The sequence below is a fragment of the Rhyacophila brunnea genome, unplaced genomic scaffold (genome assembly GCF_057557595.1).
Source record: "Rhyacophila brunnea isolate RB1 unplaced genomic scaffold, BYU_Rbru_1.0 scaffold_5, whole genome shotgun sequence".
In the NCBI taxonomy this organism is placed as follows: Eukaryota; Metazoa; Arthropoda; class Insecta; order Trichoptera; family Rhyacophilidae; genus Rhyacophila; species Rhyacophila brunnea.
In genome coordinates, this window is record NW_028233170.1 from 17,822,031 (window position 1) to 17,848,598 (window position 26,568).

Sequence of the window (26,568 nt, forward strand, 5' to 3'; positions counted from 1 at the left end):
GAGACAAAAGTGTGGCCACTCGATTCCTAAATAAATATTTTTATTAGAAGTATAAAATAAATATGATGTCATAACTAATAAATTATTTAAAGTACATGATAATTATTCATTTATAATTATTAAATTTATATGGTACCGTTTGGACATTTTTACACCAATTCACAATTTAAAAATTGGTAACATTAGTCTCGGCATGACGCGTATTATGTCAGAGACGTGACGTCACTATTCAACCGAGTCTATTTAGGTTTATGCATGCAAATTTGCATTAAATAGCTTGAATGCAGTTAGCTGTTATATGCATACGCCAGTATGACTCCAACACAAATTGAAAAACATGTGTATTTGTCAGACCCAGAATTCGAACCTGGGACCCACGACATTATAAACTGACGCGTAAGCCCCTCCGCCACCGTGGGCATTGAAACTTACTACTAATTATTATTTTAAAGACAAATTTAATGTTTCGTAAAACTGGCAATCTTTTTTTCATGACATATTCAAACAGGAAATACACACTGTATAAGCAAAGCGATTAGACTATTAATTAAGTCCATCAGTGGCGCACCCAGGATTTAACATTGGGGGGGGCCCAAGGAGGAGAATGTGAATTAGTCTATAGGATCTTTTTCTTCTTCACAGCCTAATTTCTCGTTTATCCGTCTTTTGTCTGTTGCAATCGGTGTACCTACACCATGGTCCCCACATCCTGAAACGGGCCCTCAGGCTACGATATTTGGCGGGCCCCCTACCTACCGCTAAGATTAAAGGTAGTGTGAAACACTACATTAACGTTCTTCAAATTGTGTTTTAGTTCAAATTAAGGGTACTTATACAGTGAATTATTGGCGATTTTTAATACATCTACTTTAATAATGGAGCTGTCGAGTATCGACACATAATAATCAAAAAATATATTGCACAATTATATAAGTAATTGAAAATGTTCAAGGCTATGAAGTATAATAGCGCCGCAGGTGACTTTTTTTACTATTAAAGCTAATTTATGATGTGTGTTTATCTCACTTATCTGGTCAAGCCGACACGCCGGGCCCCCCACAGCCCGGGCCCTCAGGCTAGAGCTCTGTCAACTCTCCCCAGCCATGACCTACACCACTCCGGAATTCGGGTGGACACCGAGAATTTTTTGACAGTTCCATTAGGGATTGTGTTTCTAAAAAAACCTGACATCAGTGTTTCGAAACTTTTGTATCAGAAATTAAAATCTAAGAAATTTTTCTAAAAAGGGTGCTGGAGAATTATTACAAATCATTTTTTTGCCGTGTCTTTATTTGTCTAAGCCCAAAGGTACCTATAGTTTATTGGCTTACAATTTCAATGTTTAAAATCATTCTGATAATTTTAATTTTTGGGAGGTGCCAGGGCCCCTTGCCCCCCCCCCTGGGTGCGCCACTGAAGTCCATCATCATTTTTTACCACTGCTAAGAAAAACGTCTTGCTCATGTAAAAGAATTATTTCCACAATTATGTATTAATTAAAGAAGTCAACTTCAGCTATTGTTGCCGTGGCCGACTGTCCCTCACCCTGCAGAGATACTATAAAAGCAACCTACGCGCTGGATGTCTGACATTGCGAGAGTTGGCGATGGACCGAGGGAAGTTGCGCGAACTTGTGTTTGCAATATGCCCCAACGCTGGCGCGTGACAGGGTGAAGTAGTAGTAGTAGTAATGAAGTCATCGAAATGGCAAAAATGTCTTCTAAAACCACCCAATAAATAAGTCTTTTTCATGTTTTGCAAAATTCCCCATTATTTCAAGGAACCACAATAATATAATAAAATTAATAACCATTTTTACAATGCTAAATACCAATGACAGCAATCATATTTTCATTTGTTTTGTTCATCTGTCATCAACTTTAAAATAATGTTTTTAAAATTGAAACTGCGCAGAAGACCCGTGCGCTTACAACTTAATTCTTTTGATAAAATATATAATTATATTACATAAGAGACCTCTCATATTAGATTTTGTTCTTTTGCAATACATACCTAATTCATTATCAGTTAAATTTAGTACATGTCTTGTAAAATAAAATACATACATGCAATCAATAGCTATATATTATCAATTTATAAAATTATCTAAATTTTGTGTTAATAGTGACAACGCTGTCATGGTCAATTTTAAACTAAAACAGAAGATTTTTGATTTCGCCATTTTAGTAAATTAAAATTACTCTTATTTTGTGATCTGGGATTCCTAACACTATGCCCATGGGCAAAATATTGATAAACAAAAAAATCATGTTAATGGTAAATAAACATTTAACAAATCTGTTAAAAATATAAACTTATAGCTATATTACGTAAGTATTTGATAATATATTAAGATTTTGGTGACCGAATTAATGTAGCTCAGTACAATTCTATCATTTTTTTTATGTTTTGGTCTCAGTGACCATGAGAAATTTTAAGAGACCAAATTATGGGAAAACAAATCTTCCTAATGGTTCACCTTATTTTCCTCATAAATATTGTAAATAAAATTATGATAGAAAGTATTTTCTTTTACATTTTCCAGCAAAATTCTACAATTTATAGTGTTCATCAAAATTTAAAAAAATATGGGTACCTGCATGGTGCAAAAAATCATGTAAATAGCTGAATCAATTCAAAAACTTGTTTAAGGCAATGATATAATAAAGAAATCATTTTGGGTGTTCCATTGTAAAAATTGTGCCTGCTCTCCTTTCTTAATCATAAGTAGACTCCTAATCAAAAACCAGTTGGGAACCCTGCCTTAAAGCTATGTATTCACATCACAAAAGAAAAATATACCACAAACCATACAATTAAAAGACAGGATATGTGACTTAATTTTTATTTTCCTATACTTAATTGAACATGCTGGTAAAAATGAAGTAAAATATCGTTAAAATTATCCTATACTACATAAATTTACAAATGTCAGCCGGTCACTTCTTCATTCCCAGCTTCAAATTCGAGTTTGACATCTGCTGACAGACCCTCTACATCTACTTCTGATTCAGGTGCATTTAACATATTGAGCGTTACCTGAAACAAATTTTAATATTCGTAGAATAATACTTAGGAGAATATGGAAACTCCCATTGATATATTAATAAATAACACTACAAATTCAAGTGTATATTATAGATTCATATGATCTGAGTAATATACCAGTGACTAAATTGTCCACTAGTCACGATTATTTTTAATCATTTAAAAAGAGAAATGAAAATAATGTCTCCTTTGTTATTAAAACTGAATACGGCTCTATGTTACGACCGTACTCCCTGGATAAACGTCAGATTTTTATGTTCAATACTTGAAAGCATCTAAGCGAGATTTTTTGAGCATAGACAATCATCGAAAAAATCGCTATTATATGGCGAAAACGCTATTATAAGCGTAGACAATAAGTAAAAATATAAAAATAATTTACAATGTAAGTATAAAATTCAAACATTTTAAATTAACAAAATTCGCCGTTTTCAAAAATCAGTATAGCATAATAGAGTTCGCCAATGCATTTCATAAAATTTAAATAATTATAAAGTAACCTAAAACATTCGTGCACACACCAAAGCGAATTATTCGCCAATCAAGCTCGTATTGGCTTACGGGAAAGAGCACGCGACGTTCAGATTTCGGAAGGGAATTAAGTTATTATCTTACAAAGTTCAATATGGAGCGCTGCGATTGTTTGACGTTTCGGTATCGAGCATTCAAATAATATATCAATAATTTTATATTATCATTGATACAATTATTTGCTCCAACACTGCCATCCATTCGCATTTACCACGTCAAAATAACCCGAAAAAAGCACCCGCATCGATATGGAAGGTCCGGTCAAAAGAGTCTCAAAAAATAGCCAAATATATGACAAATTGATGGCTTTCATTGTATCTTTTGATCCCCTGCGTGAATAAATGTCACGTTTGTTCATTAACAACAGGTAAGTAGAGAGCATTACAGCGGCATAGGCTTTTTTTGAGACTCTTTTGACCGGACCTTCCGTACCGATGGCGGGTGCTTTTTTTGGGATATTTTGACGGGGTACTTGGTGAATATTCGCGTTGGTTTGTGCGAGCCCCTTCACATAAAAACACTCTAAATAGATAAGTAGGTATGCGAAAATAAGGAACATTTTTCAAAATAACGTTATAGAAAACAATATTTGATATATAAAATTGAGCCGTGTTAACTAAACGACATTGTTATAATTTCTTCAATGGCTTTTATTTACTCTTTGATTAGTGATTGTTCTTATAAGATTGTAATATTTATATCCATAATCAGTATTCCGTATTAACGCATTACCGAGAAAATTAAGATTAAAAAAAATACGAGGTTAGTTTGGTATAATATTTAATATGAAAGATAACACGCTTCATGTATATTATGCCGAAAGGTAAGTTTTAAGTAGGAAAAGTGGCATTTTAATGAAAACCAGTGACGTTTAATTTCAATCAGTGTGAGCCGTTTTATCGAGGCTATTTGACCGGGCCATTTGTTTGTGGAAGCGAAATAATAAATATCATAAACTGGAGCCTGTTTTATTTATTATACATTTAATTAAATGAATATAAATTAAATACGGAATACTGACTATGGATAAATATTATTATCTTATAAAAACAATCACTAATCAAAGTGTAAATAAGAACAATTCAAGCCATTTTCACTCGTATTTCTTATTTTATTGATTAAATTTGAGTCGAAATTATCTGAAATAATAACAATATCGTTTAGTTATGTAACACGGAAATTTTTTATACAAAAAATATTGTTATCTATAACGTTATTTTGAAAAATGTTCCTTATTTTCGCATACTTAAGCCTCAATTACATTGAGCTTCTTTACGAGTTGTTTGTTGGCGAATTTATAATATGCCTGTAAATTCGCCAATAAACAGCTCGTAAAGAAGCTCAATGTAATTGAGGCTTTACCTACCTTTTCAGAGCGTTTTTAGACGAAGGTTTAAGCACGAGTGTCTATGTGTCAAAGATTACTTTATAATTATTAAATTTTTATGAAATGCATTGGCGAACTCTAATATACTATACTGATTTTTGAAAACGGCGAATTTTATTAGGTAATTGAAAATGTTTGAATTTTATTCGTTGTAAAAGATTTTTATATTTGTTCTTATTGTCTACGCTTATAATAGCGCCTAAGCCATATAATAGCAATTTTTTCCGATGATTGTCTATGCTCAAAAAGTGACGCTTAGATGCTTTCAAGTATTGAATATAGAAATCTGACGTTTATCCAGGGAGTACGGTCGTAACATAGAGCCCTGAATACATTACACATAACATGGTAAAATATTGCCAACATAAAAATATTTAAACTCGGGAAATAACAGTATGTCACATGCTAATCATTGTAAATACACATAGGGTACTTATTATACAAAGTAAAAGGAAGGATTTTCATTCACAACTAAAAGAAATAAATTGAATAAAGCACATCGGTTCAAAAAACTCAAGTCATTGGACATTCAAGGCAATTTTCAACTATTGGTACACATTTAGTCATTATATTAATTTTAATAAATCACAATAAACAGTAGGTATGTACTTAATCCAAAAAAAAATATGATATTTAGGACTGGTTTTCACCATTCGTGTATTCTTTTTTTTAATCAGTTGAAGATTTTCCTGGCAGACAAAATGTTGTTAAATTATGTGCAGTATAATAGGTCATCCTATAAATAATGCAGTATTTTAATGTTTGAATTAATACAATAATTCATTTAATCCAAATTGTCCATTTTTTAGATATCCTCTCATATTGTGCTGAAATTTTCAATTCCTTGGCGTTTTGAGGTGAGGAATAAAATCAAGCTCCTCTTTGCACATTAGTCTCTGTACTAAACCATTTTCCATTAATATGGTTAGGTAGACTGCAGGAAAGATGACAATCTGATTGTGCGAAGTCAGGAGAATATGGCGGATATGCCGTACGAGGTCTGACTTTATCGTAATGTAAAATGACACCTATTGGCCAAAGTTGATACCGTATTATTTATGGGATGACCTAATATTTTTATGTCTTAACAGAAACCCAGAATAATGAAATAAATAACACATCATTCTTTTATTTTCCCCTTTTACATTTTAAATTTAATAGTTAACCCACATCGGCAACAACAATTGACATATCAACTAATCTCAGCTGAAAATATATTAACAAACGAAATGGGTAATTGTTAAAAATATAATGTAGAAAAAAGTACAATAAAAATCATTGTGTTATCTATGTAAGTTCTGTGTATTTTAATTAATACGCATTCAGTTTGATAATTGATTGTTGACCGCGGAGCATTTAATTACCACATTTAAATAACATGCTGGCCAATTAATGAGGGCACAAACGGGTGTGCCTTCCCGTGGAAAGGATTAATCGATATCAACTGCTTCAACACATTATAGTCATTATGATTTTACAAGTCATCTAGGTTCCTGTATCGAACATTCCTATGTAGACTGTTGCAATCATCTTCACATACTGTATGTGATTATTAGCAAAATAGCTATTGAAAATATACGCACCAATATATTGAATCAACGATTAATAGGGGATTAAGTTGTGGGTATAAAACCAATGTTAGCACATTAAAATCAGATAGTTAAATACATAGAGAAAAGGCAAATTTAAAACAGTTAGACAAGCATTATTTTTCAAACTCAGAATAATCATTTCCATAGGAGATTTCTAAGAACTTTCATAATTTATAGCTGATAGAACTACAAAAAAAATAGTTTTTAATGAATTTAAAGAAGTAACTCACAAGCCAATATAAAAAGAATATCGTCGTTTCCATTGCAAAATTGTATATCTGCAAAATCTCAAGTTTTCGGGGGAGCATAAAACAGTTTAAAAAATGTATGGCACTTGAATCAATTCAAAAAGATTTTCATAATTTCAACGAAAATGCAATTTTTGTAAATTGTGTTATTTTGCATGTGTGTAAAGGCGATTTTTGCGGTTTTAATTATACAAAAATGTAAAAAACTCATATTTTGCAGATATACAATTTTGCAACGGAAACGACGATATGGTGAACTTAGATATCTCCCATGTATTACATTAGTCAAATTATTGCCACAAGTGGTTTAGTATAGTAGTTACACATTTACAAAATTATCATGCTTAAAATAAATAATGTGAGTAAAAACAATACATTTGACCCGCTTGCTTTGTAATTATTCGCTACCTCATGTATACCTCAGCACTTTTTCCCATTAATGACTGTTGCTGCTGCGGACCTTGGTTCTGTGAGGCCATCTGAGTGACCGGTTGAGAAACTTGCTGCCCACCTTGTGATTGATTACTCACAGCAACAATCTGCCTTACAGGAATACCGGCATCCTCGAATGCCTTTTTCTTTAGAGTCGTTCGTATCTGAGACCTTAAAAAATGTTAAACCTTTAACTAATGTTTGTAGTGACGATGAAATTGAGATATTCAGCAGTAAGACTACTTCATAGTTAATGTCAAATTGATGTAAACTTACACTGTTCTATTTTTAATGTGTTGGCTGAGTTTATTCAGATCATCTGCAAAGTGATGAACACAAGTGCGGAGCATCTCAATTTCTTCGTCTGTCCATTTACTCCTAAGGATAAAAATAGTATAAATAAAATGGGTCTAGAACGATTGGACGTCGACGACTTGATGCCAGGATATGGATGAATGAAATGCGCAAATAAATACATGTCCATTATGACATGATTAGTATAAAGTACCAATCAATCTACCTATATTAAGGCAAGGTTTATGGTTATTGCAAAGACTCAATGGTGTGCTTTCACAATCCAATCTTCCACAATATTTACAAATTGGTTGATATTCTGCCCAATCCATTTCAACAAACTTTCTATTCGTAAGTTCGTTAAAATACAATCATTATGCAATATGTGGAATATTCATTCGTTTCCAACGACTATTGCACAACATCGAAATATAAAACAATAACCTCAACAAGTCAAGTTTTTGCAGCAACCAAAGATCTGACTTGTTATGGGTAGATAAAGTGCGAAAAACATCTTGGCTACATGTTAAAACTGTATACTAACATGCTCCTCTCATTTTTAACCGCACTTCCATTATAAACTAACAAGCTCCTCCCATTTAGTCGCCAACAGCGCTTCCTTACCAAAGAAGATGTTTTCGCACAGTACTTTATAATATCAGACTTGCTGGTTAATGTCGTAAAGTATGTTAATTTTTTCACACATTTCATTCATTTGTAAAAGCACCCAGATGTACATTATCCGGCTCTATTTACCGAGAGTACACCGCAGGGAAACGTCAGATTTTTTTATTCAATACTTGAAAGCATCTAAGCGGCACTTTTTGAGCATAGACAATAATTGAAAAATTGCTATTATATGGCTAAATCGCTATTATAAGCGTAGACAATAAGTGCAAATATAAAAATCTTTTACAATGAATAAAATTCAAACATTTTCAATTACCTAATAAAATTCGCCGTTTTCAAAAATCAGTATAGCATATTATTAGAGTTCGCCAATGCATTTCATAAAATTTAAATAATTATAAAGTAACCTTTGACACAAAGATACTCGTGCTTAAACCTTCGTATAAAAACGCTCTAAATAGGTAGGTAAGTATGCGAAAATAAGGAACATTTTTCAAAATAACGTTATAGATAACAATATTTTTTATATAAAATTTAGCCGTGTTAACTTAACGATATTGTTATTATTTCAGATAATTCCGACTCAAATTTAATCAATAAAATAAGAAATACGAGTGAAAATGTCTTGAATGGCTTTTATTTACTCTTTGATTAGTGATGAACAGTTAATGAACAAACGTAACATTTATTCACGCAGGGGATCAAAAGATACAATGAAAGCCATCAATTTGTCATATATTTGGCTATTTTTTGAGATTCTTTTGACCGGACCTTCCATATCGATGCGGGTGCTTTTTTTGGGTTATTTTGACGGGGTAAATGCGAATGGATGGCAGTGTCAGAGACAAATTGTATCAATGATAATATAAAATTATTGATATATTATTTGAATGCTCGATACCGAAACGTCAAACAATCACAGCGCTCCATATTGAACTTTGTTAGATAATAACTTAATTCCCTTCCGAAATCTGAACGTCGCGTGCTTTTTCCCGTAAGCCAATACGAGCTTGATTGGTGAATATTCGCTGCAAATAATTCGCTTTGGTGTGTGCACGAATGTCTTAGGTTACTTTATAATTATTTAAATTATATGAAATGCATTGGCGAACTCTATTATGCTATACTGATTTTTGAAAACGGCGAATTTTATTAATTTAAAATGATTGAATTTTATACATTGTAAATGATTTTTATATTTGTACTTATTGTCTACGCTTATAATAGCATTTTTGCCATATAATAGCGGTTTTTTTCCATGATTGTCTATGCTCAAAAAATCTCGCTTAGATGCTTTCAAGTATTGACACAAGAAATCTGACGTTTATCCAGGGTGTACGGTCGTAATATAGAGCCGTTCTATAACCCTTTTGATAAGTCTGATGTTAATTTTATCAAAACCTAACACCCATGATGGGCCGGTCACATCACATGTATGGATGACCAACCACCTCACTTTTAATGGTCCAGAATAAAAATGAGTGTGGGATGGCCATAAAGTAAGTGGCTTAATTGATGACTTGCGAGCATTAAAAGTTATTAACTGAAGAAGGAGAGCGGAGTAGTTTGCTTGAGCGACCAAGATCGACCCCTAGGAAAAAAAGGAGAAGCTTTACTCTCTACTACCATGAAGTGGTGATATCTCGAATTGAAATATACCTGAGGTAATTTAACAAAAATGGGTGTGAATTGAACGTAGTTATGCAGAATGTAGCCAGTCCACAATAATGTCGAGCTGAGATAATGGCACCTTAGCAACAACATGATATTAAAAATGTATGTAAAATTGTAAATAGTATTTTATTTCAAGAATAATTTTTTTGCGGCTTGGCTATTTTCAGCAGAACGTAGAGAAAACCTTCTCACATCTGATCTATGTCATATCTCATTTTTTTATTTTTTGTGGACTGGCTACTTTGGGAAAACTGGTTGATTTTGAAGACTACTTACTACCTGTATAAAAAATAATTAGTATCGAAACTTGTTCCAAAATACTTACTAGTATTTGGAATACTATATAGAGCGTTTGGCGTGCGTATGCGACATAATTCTCATACTCAACTGGAACTACAACCAACTCCATATTAGTATTTGAAATATCGGCTTCAATAGAATCGCTAAAAATACACTGAGCTCTGCTTTTCGAAATGTCCCATTTATTATAAAATTTTAAACACATTTTAAATTTACGAGTTTTTCTGTTTGGTTATAAATTATAATATTTTTGTTAACAAAAATGAATAAGTGATTTTTTTTTTTATTTTAAAAGCCTGTGCTTCATCTCACCACTGTGCTGGGACACAAAATTTATGACCTATTCATTGGAATGCAATAGACTAATAAATTAAAATATACCTATATTCAAGTGCTATCTCGCTCGCCAGCATTTAATGTCAATAGTGTTGAAAGTCTACCAACTGGCGAGCGACTCGCGATGAAATCATCACAAGTTTATTGGGCTACATATACTGAGTATGGGTAGTTTCATCCGAGACTTGAGTACACAAACTGGTGACAGTATTTCCAACTCACCTCTAGTGTCAACTACGAAAATAAAGGCATAACATGTGTAGTCAGATCACAATAATTAGATAAAATGTAGTCTTGCTCTCTCGCCATCACGCGGCTAGCCAGGTACCTCGTCTAAATGTTTAATACTTAATTATATAGCTCTATCTAAAACACTACGTTTATTGTACAAGAGCTTACCAGTCAGTCACATCACTCTGCCCAACAAAAACTATAAACCTCCACTTTTTGGCAGGACCAAACACAACTATATAGGAGTAGACAGCGGTGGAATATTTAATTGATATAAATAAAGTATATTATTGTTGTAATCATGTAATTAAAATAGAGGTGTGAGCAGTTTTATCAAGACCGTTTTGACTGAGTTAATTTGTCTTTGATTAATGACTAAAATTTTTTTACAATGTTATTTTCAACATTGTAATTTTTGCCCCTTTATGCACTACTATGCATATAGGCAAGTTTTATTTACATTTTTAAAACAGAGCTGAAATATGGAGAAATTGTACAAAGTAGCTAGGCAAAGATTATAGACGGTTTATGTAGGACGCATCCAAGCTGTTTTCACTTGCTTAACTTATTTATTGATTATAATAAGTATGTATTTTCAATTCTCTTTATAACAGGTATTTGGGGATCGATGACGTGAAGTTAGGTGAGTTGATTGAGGCAGCAGTAGTGGAGATGGATGTAGAGTCGGTGTAGAGTGATCACGGTGAGATCGTGCTCAGACCGAGCCGCGATCTGGTAGTGATGACTACCGATCTACTGCTAAGCCAAGTCAAAAGTGACGGACTCGAGTGGAGTAGTGAGTCGAGTGACGTACTCGAGATAAGTGGCGAGTTATGGATCGTCCTTACTATTTATAGAAATGAAATCAATACATTACAAGGGTCATTCTCGCAAATAAATGAATCATAATAGGCGCTGTTGATCTAGGTTATGATTGAGAAAATCTTAACAATCACTTCCGCCACTCTGTTTTTATTTTGACAACAAAACATGAATATCAAAGTGTGTCAACCTTGTAATGCTAAGTGGTATGATTGCTACAGGTACGTCAACACAGTTAGAAATATCTGAACACAACACTGTATCAAAGAGTGGAAGTTGAAAGTTTTTATTGAACGCAGCGACGGATAGTTCGATAGGTAAGTCGATGTACAATAGACTCAAACAACTTTATTACTTAAAAATCTAACACATATTAGCATACCCAGCTGGGGAATCAGCCATTGGATGTAGTTGCATCGTCATCTCTGCTAGTTTGTTAAATGCTGCGCCAGCTTCCGTAAATATTTCCCCTACCTACGAAATGAGAAGTAACTTTTAAAAATAAAGTGCGGTAAGTATAACAGCAAATTTAACGGAAATAAACTACAGACGACTGTACATGGTAAGTGTATAATAAATTATAGAATGTGTATATTTAATTGCATCCCAAAGCCGCTGCAGTGTTTCACCCGGTTTATATTATGACTGTCACAATAGGTTAAGTTTAGTGTCGTCGACTGCTGAGCGTATCTGTCAAATATACCGCCGGGAAAAAATATTTTAAATGGAAGAGGGTATCATATATTCCAAACCTTTGCTGCAGAGTTATTCATGGCATATATTATTTATACTGTCTCCAATTTATAAAACAAAACAATAATGACAAGCTAGGCCTTGACAGATTGATTTTCGACGCCGCTAAGTTGCCATAATTCGATAATTCATAATTAATTATTCCTCCGACCAGTGTAGCCATCTTTTCAAAATGGAATTATGGTACAGAGCCTCCAAAATTATAGTATTTTTTGGGGAATAAAATAAATATAGTACGCGTTGTCATCTATTGAAAATGTATAGGTTTTTTGTTTTTGAAATTGAGAAACTCGGAGATCCCTTTTTTTGGTACCTCTTCCGACCAAAAATGCTTACCGAAAAATTCAAGAAATTTCATTTCAAACCAAAGTCAAGGGATTTTTTTATAGTTTTCGAGAATTTTTTATTCCAAGTTCTCCAAGTCTTCTTATATTGCGAAATTATAGTACTTTGCACCAATTTATCGAACGGAAATATCGAAGTTTTTGTACTTTTTAGATATTTTTTCCAATATTCAAAATTATAGTATTTTGGGCATACTATATCTGTTTTAAATCGTACATAGTACGCGGACGTACCAAAATTAAAGTAAAAATACTATAATTATAGTACGGTTGGCAACACTGCCTCCGATTGAAAGCGTTCGACGAAATGCCTTTGATAGGTACTGCTTTTACCCGAACATTCAATTCAACTGCACTGCACATTAAATATAAATACCAACGATTTATTTTTAAATATTAGTTAGACCACGTTGATCTTAAAATGATATGGTTTTAAAATCCCAATTTGCCATAGCGTCAGAAGACGTATATTATAATATATGGTCAGAAAACATAAAAATACGACTGTCACAATGAGTAAATAAGCAGCCAATTGTATTTAGTTTTAAAATCCATAAACCATGTATGACTGCACTCGAGTAAGTAATCACAATAAACATAAAAATTACGCCATTGCGCGAGTAAGACAATCCGAATGGCAACTGAGCGATGTTAATATTTGTGGAGTTTACCAACTTAACCATGCTTTATGCATTTGCCAAATAATTCCAAATGTCAAAATAACATTATTATAAAGCTTCAATCAATAAATAGTACTTGTACCTAGCTATTTATTATAAATTATTACATCTATTTTGGTCTTGTATGACGTACCTATTATATTATGTTCTGTTTATAGTTTACGTTTATTATATTTATGGATGGTTTGTACTATAATTAATTATAGTATTTGTACTATAATTTTGGTCCGCGTACTATGTACGATATAAAACAGGTATAGTACGACCAAAATACTATAATTTTGAATATCGGAAAAAATTTGTAAAAAGTAGTAAAATTACGATATTTCCATTTGATAAATTGGTGCAAAGTACTATCATTTCGCGATATAAAGGAGATTTGGAGACATGGAAAAAATTGTTCGAAAAACATAAAAAAATCCCTTGACTATGGTAAAAAATTAAATTCTTTAGTAAGTATTTTTGGTCGGAAAAGGTACTTAAATAAAAAAGTGTCTCGGAGTTTCTCAAATTCTCCGTTATTTTTTTCTGAGAAACAAAAAACCTATACCTACATTTTCAACAGATGACAACGCATACTATATTTTTTCCCCAAATACTATAATTTATTTATATAGTACTAGTGTTGCCATCTTTTTTTACTTTGATTATAATACAAAGGGTGAAAATTATAGTATTTCTGAAAAAACTATAGTACAGGAACATTTTTCGTCTCGAATCCTTGAAAATTATAGTGTTGTACTATAATTATGTACGGTTGGCAACACTGCGTCGCTATAGGATTTGTTTCCCGAATATCCATTTTTGTCGAAATCGACATTTTAATGCAGTTCAATTTCTTTTATCGAACTCTACCGAAATCATTTATAAAAACAATATATTTTTATCTAGGAACAGAGATATTTTTTTAAAAAACCCGAATACGCCATGTTAAGTTACAATTACTCCGTGGTTTTCTCCCGAATGTCCAACTATTCGTACCTGAATATCCAAGTTAATTTCGGTCGAAATATATCTCTGGCTGAGTGTTTATTTCCCGAATATGACTTTAGCCAATCAAACCGCGCTCACGCCGTGCATCTCGCTCCGACATTCACGCTGTCTAGCTCTAAAACAATCACGCCCACTTTCATATTTTTCCGCCGTCTGGAGACTTCTTTCAAATTTCGTCTTATTGATATTGTTTTTAACGTTACTATTGTTTTAATAGTGAATTCATCAAATTTGAAGAGATCATTCATAGCTGATACATCACCAGTTCGCCCTGAACTTACAATAGAGTTGTGGAAGTGAGTATTTCAACCTAAATAACTGCATTTTGTTTTGATAAATGACACAAAATCCCAACGGTTATATGAATTCTACAGTATGACCCGGCAACTACTATGACGTAAAAAATAATTATTATTTCAAATTAATATTAATCAAACATTATTTGTCTTTATTTTACTTTTAATCTAGGTATTGCTATGAAAATAAAGGCGATGCTATTATTTATTTTTGAATGCGCTGATAATTAATATTTTAATTTAATATGTATGTTAGTAACTATTTATTTGGTGGATATTATATACTTAGGATATTGGTACCTACCTAATATTAGCAGCCAATGGTAATTAATTTATACATGCTATTATTTTGTGTTGTTGTTCCTTACAATAGTAGATAAATATAATATTTATTTGGTGGTTTGTAATAAGTTTAATTGTCAATTATAGAAATATATATATATATAATAATATACAGATATATATAAATAGATTTTTTTTTTTTTGGAAAAAGTATTAATATAAAATTGTTAGCAAGTACGAGTAAGTACCATCATAAAATATTAAAGAAATGACCGTGACGTCGGTTAGTAATTGAAGTAGAAGATACCTTATAATATATTTTCTCAGAAGTGATTTAAAAGTATGTTCAATTATTAGAATGGTACATTCTTAAATCTTGTGAAATATTCTTCCAATAAAAAAATAGTTAATTACTTAAAAACTATTTTATTACTTAATCCGAAAAAAAAACCGAAAAAAGCGATTGCCGCGTGTTATTATTACATACGAACTTGGATAATTACGATCATTAAGTATTTAAATAGTAGAGGTAATTATTATCAATTATCGTGTAAATAGATATAACATTTGAGGCGCGTACTTTTTGACCACTCAGTAATCTGTGGGCCGTGCAGCAATACGCTACGGTCTTAAATCCCGAACGTCCATGTTTTGTCCCGAATATCCATTATTCTGAGAGAGCGCTAAAAATTTCCCGAATATCCACAGTGAGTACTTGTAAATAAAACGCATTTTCTGTGCATTTAATGATTTATACCAGTATATTATTCTTGGAATCTATTCTTAGATAATGTTGCAATCATACAGTATAGAAAGAATGATTGTTACATCTACTGATATTAAAATATACGACAGTGAAATTTGTTTTTCGTCTCCTGTAAAATTGACATTTGGTCTATTCGGGAAACAAATCCTATAGCGACGACTGACTGAATTAGTCTGGTAACCAGTGCTGCCATTTCTACTGAAATGTCAGTAGATCTACTGATATTTTTTGATATTTTTTGCATTATACTGAATCTACTGATATTTTATGAAATCTACTGATATTTCTTCATTCCACAAAATTCCAACCATCCGGGGAAAAAAACGAGTTGTCTTTGAAAATTTTTGGGAACCTGCGGCCCGCGATGAAATTTTTCTCCTAAACAGAACGAGCCGACCATGAAAAATCGGGAACCTGCGGCCCGCGGCCAAATATTTTTTCTAAAACAGAAATCTACTGATATTTTGTTGAATCTACTCAGATTGGAATCTACTGAATTTTTTTTACACATTCTACTGAAATTTCAAATTTTGACTTGGCAGCACTGCTGGTAACCACTAACCCAGTGTTGCCATGTCTACTGAAATTTCAGTAGATCTAATGATATTTTTTAATATTTTTGGCAATATACTGAATCTACTGATATTTCTTCATTCCACAAAATTCCCATCATCCGGGAAAAAGACGAGTCGTCTTTGAAAATTTGTGAACCTGCGGCCTGCGGCGAAATTTTTCTCCTAAAAAAACGAGCTGATCATGAAAAATTGGGAATCTGCGGCCCGTGGCGAAATATTTCTCCTAAAAAAACGAGCCGATCATGAAAAAGTGGAACCTGCGGCCCGCGGCGAAACATTTTTCCTAAAACAGAAATCTACTGAAATTTTTTTACACATTCTACTGATATTTCAAATTTTGACTTGGCAACACTGCACTAACCACGACCATGCTTGAATTGAAATGACACTGACAGTTTGACAGATTTTTAAGTGATTACTGATTGGTCAGAACATTAAAGTAAAAGTGTTGGTTTCATTATTGCGTGACTAATATAATTTATATTCAAGATGAATAACCGTAATTTCTCATACAGTCCTCGAAATTTTAAACAACCGGGAAACCATTTTAATGGAGATCCAATGCGGAAGCCTAGAAATAAGTTTACCCAACGTTCTTATCCTCCTTATCTGAGGCCTCCTTTTGGAATGACTCCGGAAGGTCTTTGCTTACCATCACACATGCAAGCTCCACCTATGTTTGGTCCCCGAGGTGCGACAATACCGCCAAGAATGATGGGTGAATATAAAAGATATTCACATAATCACCAGCATACCGTAACCCCAAAAAATGATTTCAATAAGCAAAATGCATCCGCAGACAATTTTTGGTGCGAGACGTGCGATAGGGGATTCAAATCTGAAGACATTTTAGAGAAACATAAGTCGGAACATCAGGTAATCTCAAAATTATCTTCCATAAAATAGACATACTCAATGATCGTCAAGATTAAAGACAATCACTGTTCACACAGATATAAACCTCTCACTATTTGTTCAACCTAATATCCATGACAAACATTCTTTACATAATCGAAAATACCAAAGAGTTGTGGTCACAATCAAGACTTACTAAACATTTAAGTAGATGTACATTGTGTTTATTTTTTAATATTTATAATTCAATGGATCTAAATACATGTTCTATGACAATGCTGACTCAGTTATCTATTTTATATCCCTAATCCAGTATCTGTATAATATCTATAAATTGTCCGAGCAATACCCGAGTGGTGACATATCCGCTTGGTAAGTCAAAGGTCACATGGTCAAATCCTGGGTTATGACCAAATTCACATGTTCTTTTTGTTGACCCAGAACATGGACCCAATAAGTTGAACAAGTGTCAACATCATTTCTGATAAAAAAAAATGTTCTTCGTGAGGCTGCCTAGGCTTTGCACACCAGCTTGTATAGAGCCAAATAAAAAACAAATATATAATATATATCTACTAATTTACAGAAATGCGGGATTGATGGCTGCCTATTTATAGCTCATCCAAATGTTGTGACTAAGCACATACAAATGCAACACAGCTCCGGCTTATACAACAAAATTCGAAATATTAGTACTCCCGAGGACATTGCAAACTGGATACAGGAAAGGAAAAAGAATTATCCAAGTAAAGAGAATATAGAAAAGCGGAGAGCTCAGCAAAAGGAATGTCATGACCGAGGAGAAAAGCTGCAACCTAATAAAAGCCGATTTAACAACAGTAGAAAAAATAATGGTGCGTAGATTTCTTCCATAATCTCCCATAGCTTATAATATATACCTATGAGGGTTTGCATTCCCAAGATATCACTCAATTTCTTGATGTCAGGATTAAAATCGTTGCTTTCCATCCAGAACTGAGCACGAGACATTTTTTTGAAACTATCCTGACCAAAGTGGCCTGTCTTTTCCTCCAAATCAAAAAATTTCCATCAAGAATTAAAGTTTCTGGTTGGTTGCCTTCCAAAAATTCTAGGGAATCTCATTATTCATTTCTTGGTTAATGAGAATCTCGAAATTTGTAAGAAAAATACATACCTTGAAAAATGAAAATCAATATTTGTCATTATTTCTTGATGACAACCCCTAGTTTTAAATAATTTTTGATGTTTTTTTCGTGCAGTAATAAAGTATTACTTTTGTAATAACCATTTCATTTGTCATCAAAAAATATCATTAACCTAGTAATTATTGTCATGAAATTACAAAATCCTCAACATTTACACAATAGAGCACAATGCACAAAATGTGAAATTTCTTCTATGATTTGTTCTTAGCGTAAATTTAAATTATATCGGTACCAGATAAGAAAATCAAATATTTCACTTCCTTTTGTAGTCTCAAGATCCTGGCGATTGGAAAATACTAATTTTGTGATTGCATTCCGTACTATGTTTTGCCGTAGTAGACTTCACACACAAAGGATGTTTACATCAAATTATATCAATATTTATTTTCAGATCGACCATACAATAATAGGGAAAACAAAAGAAATAAACCCAATGATAAACCAACAATTCCTATCAATAAAAACAGTAATCCTCAGAAAGTGAGTACTCACAACATAAAATCTGTCAAAAATGAAGAACCTGAAGGTATTGAAGAATTATATTGTAATTTGAAAAAATTCAGAGGCACAAGCGAGCTAACTCGTCATGATTTAATATATGATGATGAGAGGCCTGTTGTTGATGATGGCATCGACATTGAAGATGATGAATGGCAACAAACATCAGTTGAACCAGATCAAATTAATGCTAACTTATCAGTATGTAGCGCATTAGGAAACTTGATCAGCGCTTATGATACTTCATCTGATGACGACGAATCATCATCCAAAAAGGCGAAGACTACAAAAATAGAAAAACCTATCACAGGATTAATCAATTCTAATACATGTGATGTTACTGGACCATCAAATATGCAGTTGCCGCATACCGAAACTGTGAGTGTAGATACAGAGAAATACAGTACACAAGAAAGCATGCATGTTGATAAAAATAATATTACTGATACAGTATCAAATGGGAATGACAGTGGACCGGAAGAAGCTAAAATTGAGAAGATTGATACTACACAAATTCCCGATGCAAATCATCCACAAAGACAAGGAAGAAAGAGAAAACATTCCCGAGGTACTTTGGATAAAAACAATGAACTCGTTGGAAATAATGTGCCAAAAAAAGATGTCAACTCTTCCAGGAAATATAATGGACCACAATATTTAACAAAACGACCACCAAATACATTATTAGAGAAGCTTTTGGAAAAGGATATCAGACATGAAAGAAATGTGGTTCTGCAATGCATTCATTATGTCATACAAAATAATTTTTTTATTAAGAAATAACTAATTGAACGGGTATTATACGGTGTCTATGATCTTGAAATTAATACTGTAATGTGTACCTGCCACTCACTTCAATCAGTAAACACAATACATAATATAATAACAAAAGTAAAAAAACCGTTTTTTTTTGTTATAATTATTTCTTTTATATCACATTCTTCTATATCGTACAAACATTACATAAGTATTATACATACATATATAGTAATTTAATACTAGAACCTTCACTTCACAGTATTATTTATAGCATTCATCTATCCCCATCTTCCTTCACCATTGATATTAATGTTATTCGCCCTGACAAAAGCCTGTACACGTGCATGGATTTACTGCATGCAGTGTGTGTCGTCACAACCATAACAAAAAAATGGAAATGTAAACTCTTGATATGCAGGTTGCAACACTGCATGCATGGATCTAAAAAGTTGAATGGCGTCTGAATTTTCATCTGATGGTTGTAACTTATATGCATGCGCGGTAGAACAATCATTGCGAGCCTGTCGAAAAAATACGAACTACACTGTGAACACACAAAACTTGCACGCAATAATAAATGCGTCTTGCTGACACTTGAAAAATGAGATAGGTATGACAATCAGCATATTTGTAGGTAAACAGTTATTGCCGCGATAGTTTAATTTACAAACTATTGCTGGCAGTAAATCCATGCACATGTACAGGCGCTATAAATTTACATGCATCAAATTGTCAACTTTAACCTCAATGCTATTCATAATGTGATATTAATCATTGTTTAAATTTTTTTCAACAAAGAAAGTGATGTTTTGCACAAATAAAAGATAAAACAGTTTTTCAATTGTAAATGTGCTGTTTTAATAATAATTGTCACTATCATTGTTTTTCAAAATTTAGAATTTTTAGCAACACATAAAGTTAAATAAAATGATTATGCAAATAAAACAAAAATATATTAAAAATACATATGTGAAAAAATCCTAGAAAAAAGGTTGAACAGAGTGTGACTTGAACTAGCATTTTTCACTGTACAGGGGAGTGCTCTGTCTTATCCTTTGAGCTATCAATCCGTCTATGATTCATGCAAATTATCACTAATGTATTTTCAATAATAAACAAATTATTATATCAGTATTGAATTAGATATGAAAGATATTTTAATACTGCTCTCACATACAGACTTATTTCCAATTTTAAAGACTCCTAATTCACTGTTGCTCCAATGCAAAGCACTTGGGCGTCCACTGAATGGTTATCTAAAGTTAGTTACCTTTTTTATGAAAACTGGTAAGTAACCATGCTCGAGATTGAAACGCACATTGGACAAAACATGTAAATTTGACTCGGCCGCGGTGCTATGAACCCAGGGCTTTTGACGCATACTTCTAAAAATATTTTCACACGTAAAAATAACTTAAGAACACAACTTTCATTGCACTATAAGTGAAAGTGACACTGAATCGATGTTAGTATTTACATAAATATAGATATCTCGTATTCATGTCTAGATCTCGTTAGTGGTCTATAGGTATGATAATTTATTTGTACGTAACCAAAAATTTACAGGAGACAGAAAACCAGTAAAAATATTGTTTTCAAGAGATCCACCTTACTGATCACCATACCTAGTGGTAATTCTTGTTACATAATTTCATAAAATTGGTATCGCTTGGAAAATACTTTTCGATCTATATATAAAAATCATTTGCAATTAAATAATACAACATAGTAAATTTTATAAAATACTTACTGGGGAAGGGAGGGAGGCATGATCCCCTGGGAGAATTGTTCACCCACCAAGATCTCGTAATCGTGTAAAAATATTCTTTCAATACTGGTAACACTGGCTGCCCGCCATATACCATAGACTTCAGAGTATATTCAGAGCTGTCGAAATCAATTGAGTGAAGAACACGTCTGACCGAACTCTTTTTGGCAATATAGACAAGTTTTTTTCTAAATCTTTTAGACTTTAATATCTGCTTTTCACATAATTGTCAGTGATTGCTGTATTTATTTGCTGTTAGTAGTTGTTTTATTTCGTTTGTAGTTACTGTTTTAAGTAAATAATTTTGATTTTACTAGTATTGGGGATACTTGATCACGTTTACTATGGGACACTAGATCCCTAGGGATCACATCTCCCATAGTTAGTTTCTATAGGCTATTGAGGCAGAATATATGACCAGGGAACAGAAAATAGAATGGAAATCAGAAAAGCAAAAATAAGTTTAAAAACTAAGAAAAATTTGAAACAAATTCAAAATTCTTTGAGTTCATCGGAAGATGATGTTCCCGTTAGTCCATCACCTGATTCTCTATACAACCTAAGTGACGACCTCGAAGCTGATTTTTCAACAGTATGCGAATCAGACGGCGATGATGACTAAGCTTATGGTAGGTGATTGGATAATTGTCAACTTTATTTCACACAAAAAGAAGCTACATCGTTATGTTGGGCAAATTCAGCAACAGACAGCAGAGAGATTTAAATTGAAATTTGCCAGAAAACGTGACCACAAGACATTTAAATGGCCTGCAGTCGAAGACATAGGTGATGTAGCGAGATATCAGATTGTAAAGAACCCACCTAAACCAATTTTTAAGTCTATGAGCAAGCAAATTAATTTTTCCGAAGTCTCTTCGCAATTTTAGTATTGAATGATGTGCCTTGATTTAATTATTAAAAGCATATACCTATTATTATGTAGAGTTTAAGGTCAATAAAATATTTTCTTTTTAAAATTAGAGGTATTATTTATGGTATTTAGGTATTATCATGCATAATATGTGGGATCCCCCTAATCAAATCTCCCATATGTAGTGATCAATCACCCTCATTTAAGAGGACGTTCTACAGAATTGGCCTTGAGAATTGAAAATATGTTTTTTTAACATGTGGTCCATAATATCTGGTCTACTAGTTAATATAAAAAGGTCATGTCAAAGTTGTTTGTGTTAATAAATTTGCTCTGTGACTGATCCGACTCATATTTCACATTTATTTCATCAGGGCTGTCGAAGACATAAATCATAATATATATTTATAATTTTAAATTTTTATTTATAATATATATTATTTAAGTTTTGTGCACCTAATGCCGGGTCCACACTGGCAACAAGTTAATTTGCTGGCAACCTCGTTAGATTTTACGATAATTATTGTAAAATTTCTTAAGCAATTATGGTAAGTATCGTAAAATTTAATGAGGTTGCCAGCAACTTGTTGCCAGTGTGGAAATGGCTTAATATCCACTGTGGTTCACGTAGTGGCATGGACCTGGGGTTAGCTAATTCAGGAAGTCAACACCCATGATAGAATTTTTTCCAGTTTTGGTTGCATTATATTCCAAAACTCTTCTGTAAAAATCGTTTCCGAGTTTATAAATGGAAATTTCTCGGTGTACATAGTAAACAAACCTACGAATAAAAAAAGACAAAAAGGAACATACTGATTCATCGCAGTAAAATCTGGTAATCAAATTCGCCATTTTGAAAAGCGACGATTTTGCGTAAACAAATATCACGTGGTCTGTACGTGTGCGGCAAACTTCGAATGTGTTTGTAATTTTGTGCAAAGTGCGAATGTAATGTTCAAATAATTGATATGGATTAATTATACCATCGTATTATTTTCTCGAAATCATAAACATACTATAATAGTATTTGAGTATCAACCTATGTTCAATTTGAATTGGGTTATAATAATAATATACCCGTATATATATCAATAGTATGTTTGCTACAAAATCCACCCAAGTTATCAGTACGTACTTGCACAGGTTTGATTAAAAACCATGATGAAATTAACATTTAAAAAATATGAATGCTTAATATTATTTTGACAGCCCTGTTTTCTGATCGGCTTCATCTCGCAGGTGTTCATAAAATAATAATAATTCTCTGCGCAGCAGAAATTATCAGTAATAATAATATTTCTTGAAATAAAATCTCCGATGATTAGTGATTTTTGCGAAAAGATCGATTTTAAATTGACGTAGTTACGACGCCGAGGTCCTTTTTATACTGAATTATATTTGAACGGCGGGCTCTTCAGCGGGCCCTTAACTTGATCACTCTTCCCTTGCCTGACATTTTGTTAAATATATATTTTTTTTAAATCAGTTATCCTTATTTTGTGAATTATAAATGAATACATAGATAAATTTTGCAACTATTAGGTTATAAAGAATTACTACAATCACAGTAGGAGAAAAGTTATAACAACAAAAATAAAACAGGGATCAAGTTCCCCACTATTCACATTCAGTTGTTTTACAAAAAATAATATGTCAAATTAAAGGTCTTTTACCAATGAATGAATATGGTTTGATTTACAAGGTAGGAAGTATAGCTACTAATTAAATAATATAAATAAATGAATCACTCTTCGATGATAAAAAAAAAAAAAAGTCAATGTCACTATCTACCATAATGCATGTTAGAACTAATCATTTTGATAAAGTCATCCGGTTCCCGTGGAAGCAGTCGACGTGGTCACACCTGTAGTTCCATTGACCTTGGTTCCGTTAGCAGCCCTATTGGCAATTGCTAGGTGGGTGGTCTTCAGCCTGTCTAGTTCGTTGACCCAAGACCGGACATGCTCTAACCGGTGCCACGCCATTTGAAGAACTTTCTGCGATGCATAACCGGATCCTTCATGAGGCTGTCCCGTCGACACCTGGGTGAGGTAATTTATTTGCTCATTCAATTTAGACTCCACTTGACTGAGGGTTTTCAAAAACTGGTGTGTGTTACTTTCGGCTTGTTTTTGACTAGATTTCTCTTTACTCAGCTCAAGTAGCGCCTGGCCTGGAAATAATAAAAATTTACAATGATTATGTACTACTAAATATTTTATTACAAATACAAGAAATTTATTGTATTTTTCAAGCTAGTGGTAATGTTCGAAACATGAAATCCCCTGCTCATGTCTATACAAAAGACATCCAACATAGACAACATTAATCATTCTACACATCCCCTATCCGTGAAACTATACAAAAAAAAAAAAAACTATGTTTATGTACTATACTATGCTATAATTCCTCCGCATCTCAGACCCTGCCCACACCCTCTGGATGCTGATGACCCACTGTGCCATCACAGGGTGCTTTTTTCAATATGAATATTATTAGAGCGAGGGGTCTTATGTAATCGGTGTTCCAGTGTTGTTCCTTAGCCAATGAACGTCAACTATTTCGCATGAAGACTTCACAAATCATTCATCTGGCTAGTCTTAGCACGAAATAGCTATGGTTGAAAAAGTTGAAGAAATAATTATATTGTAATCATGAATAAATTAAGTATAACAAAATGATAATAAATATTTTTCATTGACCATATTCGCTACTCAGAGCATATGGATATCGCATGGCACCTTCAAGAATCTATGTCCGCATTGGGTTGAACGTTGCTCCTACCAATCTCATTCGGATAGCGAGCTCGCTTTTGAAAGTGTTATCACCTGTGACGTGCATTACCAGGTATTTAAACTGTTGACACTCAATGTTTTGCTTGTCAGCAATCGGGAAAATCTGGCAGGTAACATTTCACAAGTTGGTTTTTAAACTGACACGAAACGAATTGTTATGTAGATTGTCTGTCGAGTATAGTATAATAGCGCCTGTACACAAATAACTATTTACACGTAATAGTATTGACTGTCTCACAAACTTCAATCTTGAAGCGTAAGCGAAACGCATTGTTACCATTGTATGGTACTATTAATTACTTAATACGTTCGACACTATCGTTCTATAGCGCTAACGTCATGCAAGTTCTAACTGTCACGTGAAAATGCGGAAGCTTTTGAACTTTTTTGATCCATGCATGCAAACTTGCACGATAATACGTGTTTACACGTTCATTCTCTTGTTATGGCCGCGATAATACAAAATGTGAGCAGTAAATCCATGCACGTGTATAACGGGGTATAAAAGATAAAATTATTCATGTGATATATGACTGAATAGAAGAGTGAATGAAATCCTTTCCATAATTTATGATCTTTATCAATTTGCATACCATCAATTCTGTATTTTGATCTGCCAACACTGTAAAAGGTAAAACGGTGTAATCATGAATCAAATAACAAGTTTACCAACAGCGTAGAGCTATGGTTGCTTTTTTGTTTCATGTTATATAACCCATCAGCTCTGTACTAGAATTTAAATCATAAGCTGTTGTGTACAACACGATTTATTCAAATAAATAATATACTTTTTGCATGCAATACCATTTTAAATTAAGTACATTCGAGCAATTTATAGATAATCTTATGAAAGTAGATGAACGCAAAGTAATTACCGGCGCTTTGAAGACATGTCATAATATCCTTCTCTATCGAGTCTAAAACTTGGATACGTTCCATAGGAGCAGTCATTTTTCTGTTGAAGGTGTTGGCCTGGTAAATTCAGAAAAAAATATTTATCTTTCCGCAGAAATTACCTATATCTTGCTTCCAAAATAAAAATCCAGCAGATAAATCCAAGACGGTTGAATATTGTTTTAACAAAGTTTCAATAACCTCGTTGCAATTAGGTTTTAGCTAGATTTCTTGTAGTTGACTGAAATCACCGATATTTAAAAGTATATTTATTAGTTTGCCGATATTGTATTTTGTCGGTACTGTCATGTCATAGATAATATTGGTCAAATATGTCTAGAATAATATTGGTTTATGGTCTCATTGGTCTCTCATAGAGCCGATTTGGAGAACTTGGAAAAAAAATTCTCGAAAAACGTAAAAAACCCCTTGACTTTGGTTTAAAATAGTAAATTAGTAGATTACATAAAATATCAGTAGATTCAGTATATTGCCGAAAATATCAAAAAATATCAGTAGATTTACTGAATTTTTTTTTCCACATTCTACTGAAATTTCAAATTTTGACTTGGCAACACTGTTTCCACGGTTTCGTCGGTTTCCCGCTAAATGTAATTGAGGTGTCATCCTGCAGTCATGTTTTTGTTTTATTTTGGGTTTCTCTTTATCTAGTTTGGCAACTGTTTTCAACCCCATAGATAAGATACTTATTCAACCCCCAAAACAT

General features: G+C 32.9%; 3 protein-coding genes across 6 annotated transcripts; 1 reads left to right on the forward strand and 2 right to left on the reverse strand.

The window, feature by feature from the left end:
• Positions 1–2,647: 2,647 nt before the first annotated feature.
• Positions 2,648–12,390, reverse strand: LOC147066111 (BPTF-associated chromatin complex component 1). 3 transcript variants are annotated; one of them, XM_085955200.1, is made up of 5 exons: positions 12,278–12,390; positions 11,908–11,999; positions 7,515–7,616; positions 7,226–7,409; positions 2,648–3,039 (listed from the first exon to the last, which is right to left on the reverse strand). In XM_085955200.1, the coding sequence occupies exons 1-5, from the start codon at positions 12,296–12,298 to the stop codon at positions 2,932–2,934; spliced, it is 507 nt and encodes a 168-aa protein (XP_085811326.1). In that variant the 5' UTR covers positions 12,299–12,390; the 3' UTR covers positions 2,648–2,931. The 3 variants fall into 3 exon arrangements, with proteins under 3 accessions (XP_085811326.1, XP_085811327.1, XP_085811328.1); XM_085955201.1 differs by having other exon boundaries at positions 2,831–3,039; positions 7,215–7,409; XM_085955202.1 differs by lacking the exon at positions 7,515–7,616 and having other exon boundaries at positions 2,831–3,039.
• A 4,177-nt stretch (positions 12,391–16,567) lies between these two features.
• Nufip (nuclear FMR1 interacting protein 1) lies at positions 16,568–20,650 on the forward strand. The gene is made up of 3 exons (XM_085956128.1): positions 16,568–17,090; positions 17,656–17,923; positions 18,648–20,650. Exons 1-3 carry the CDS (start codon positions 16,704–16,706, stop codon positions 19,535–19,537), a joined length of 1,545 nt encoding a protein of 514 aa, XP_085812254.1. The 5' UTR covers positions 16,568–16,703; the 3' UTR covers positions 19,538–20,650.
• Positions 20,149–26,178, reverse strand: MED11 (mediator complex subunit 11). Of its 2 annotated transcripts, XR_015071662.1 has the most exons (3): positions 25,823–26,178; positions 23,583–24,325; positions 20,149–22,367 (listed from the first exon to the last, which is right to left on the reverse strand). XR_015071662.1 is itself a non-coding variant. In XM_085956129.1 (2 exons), exons 1-2 carry the CDS (start codon positions 25,896–25,898, stop codon positions 23,979–23,981), a joined length of 423 nt encoding a protein of 140 aa, XP_085812255.1. In that variant the 5' UTR covers positions 25,899–26,155; the 3' UTR covers positions 22,849–23,978. The 2 variants fall into 2 exon arrangements, 1 of the variants encoding a protein (XP_085812255.1); XM_085956129.1 differs by lacking the exon at positions 20,149–22,367 and having other exon boundaries at positions 22,849–24,325; positions 25,823–26,155.
• Between the last annotated feature and the right edge of the window lie 390 nt (positions 26,179–26,568).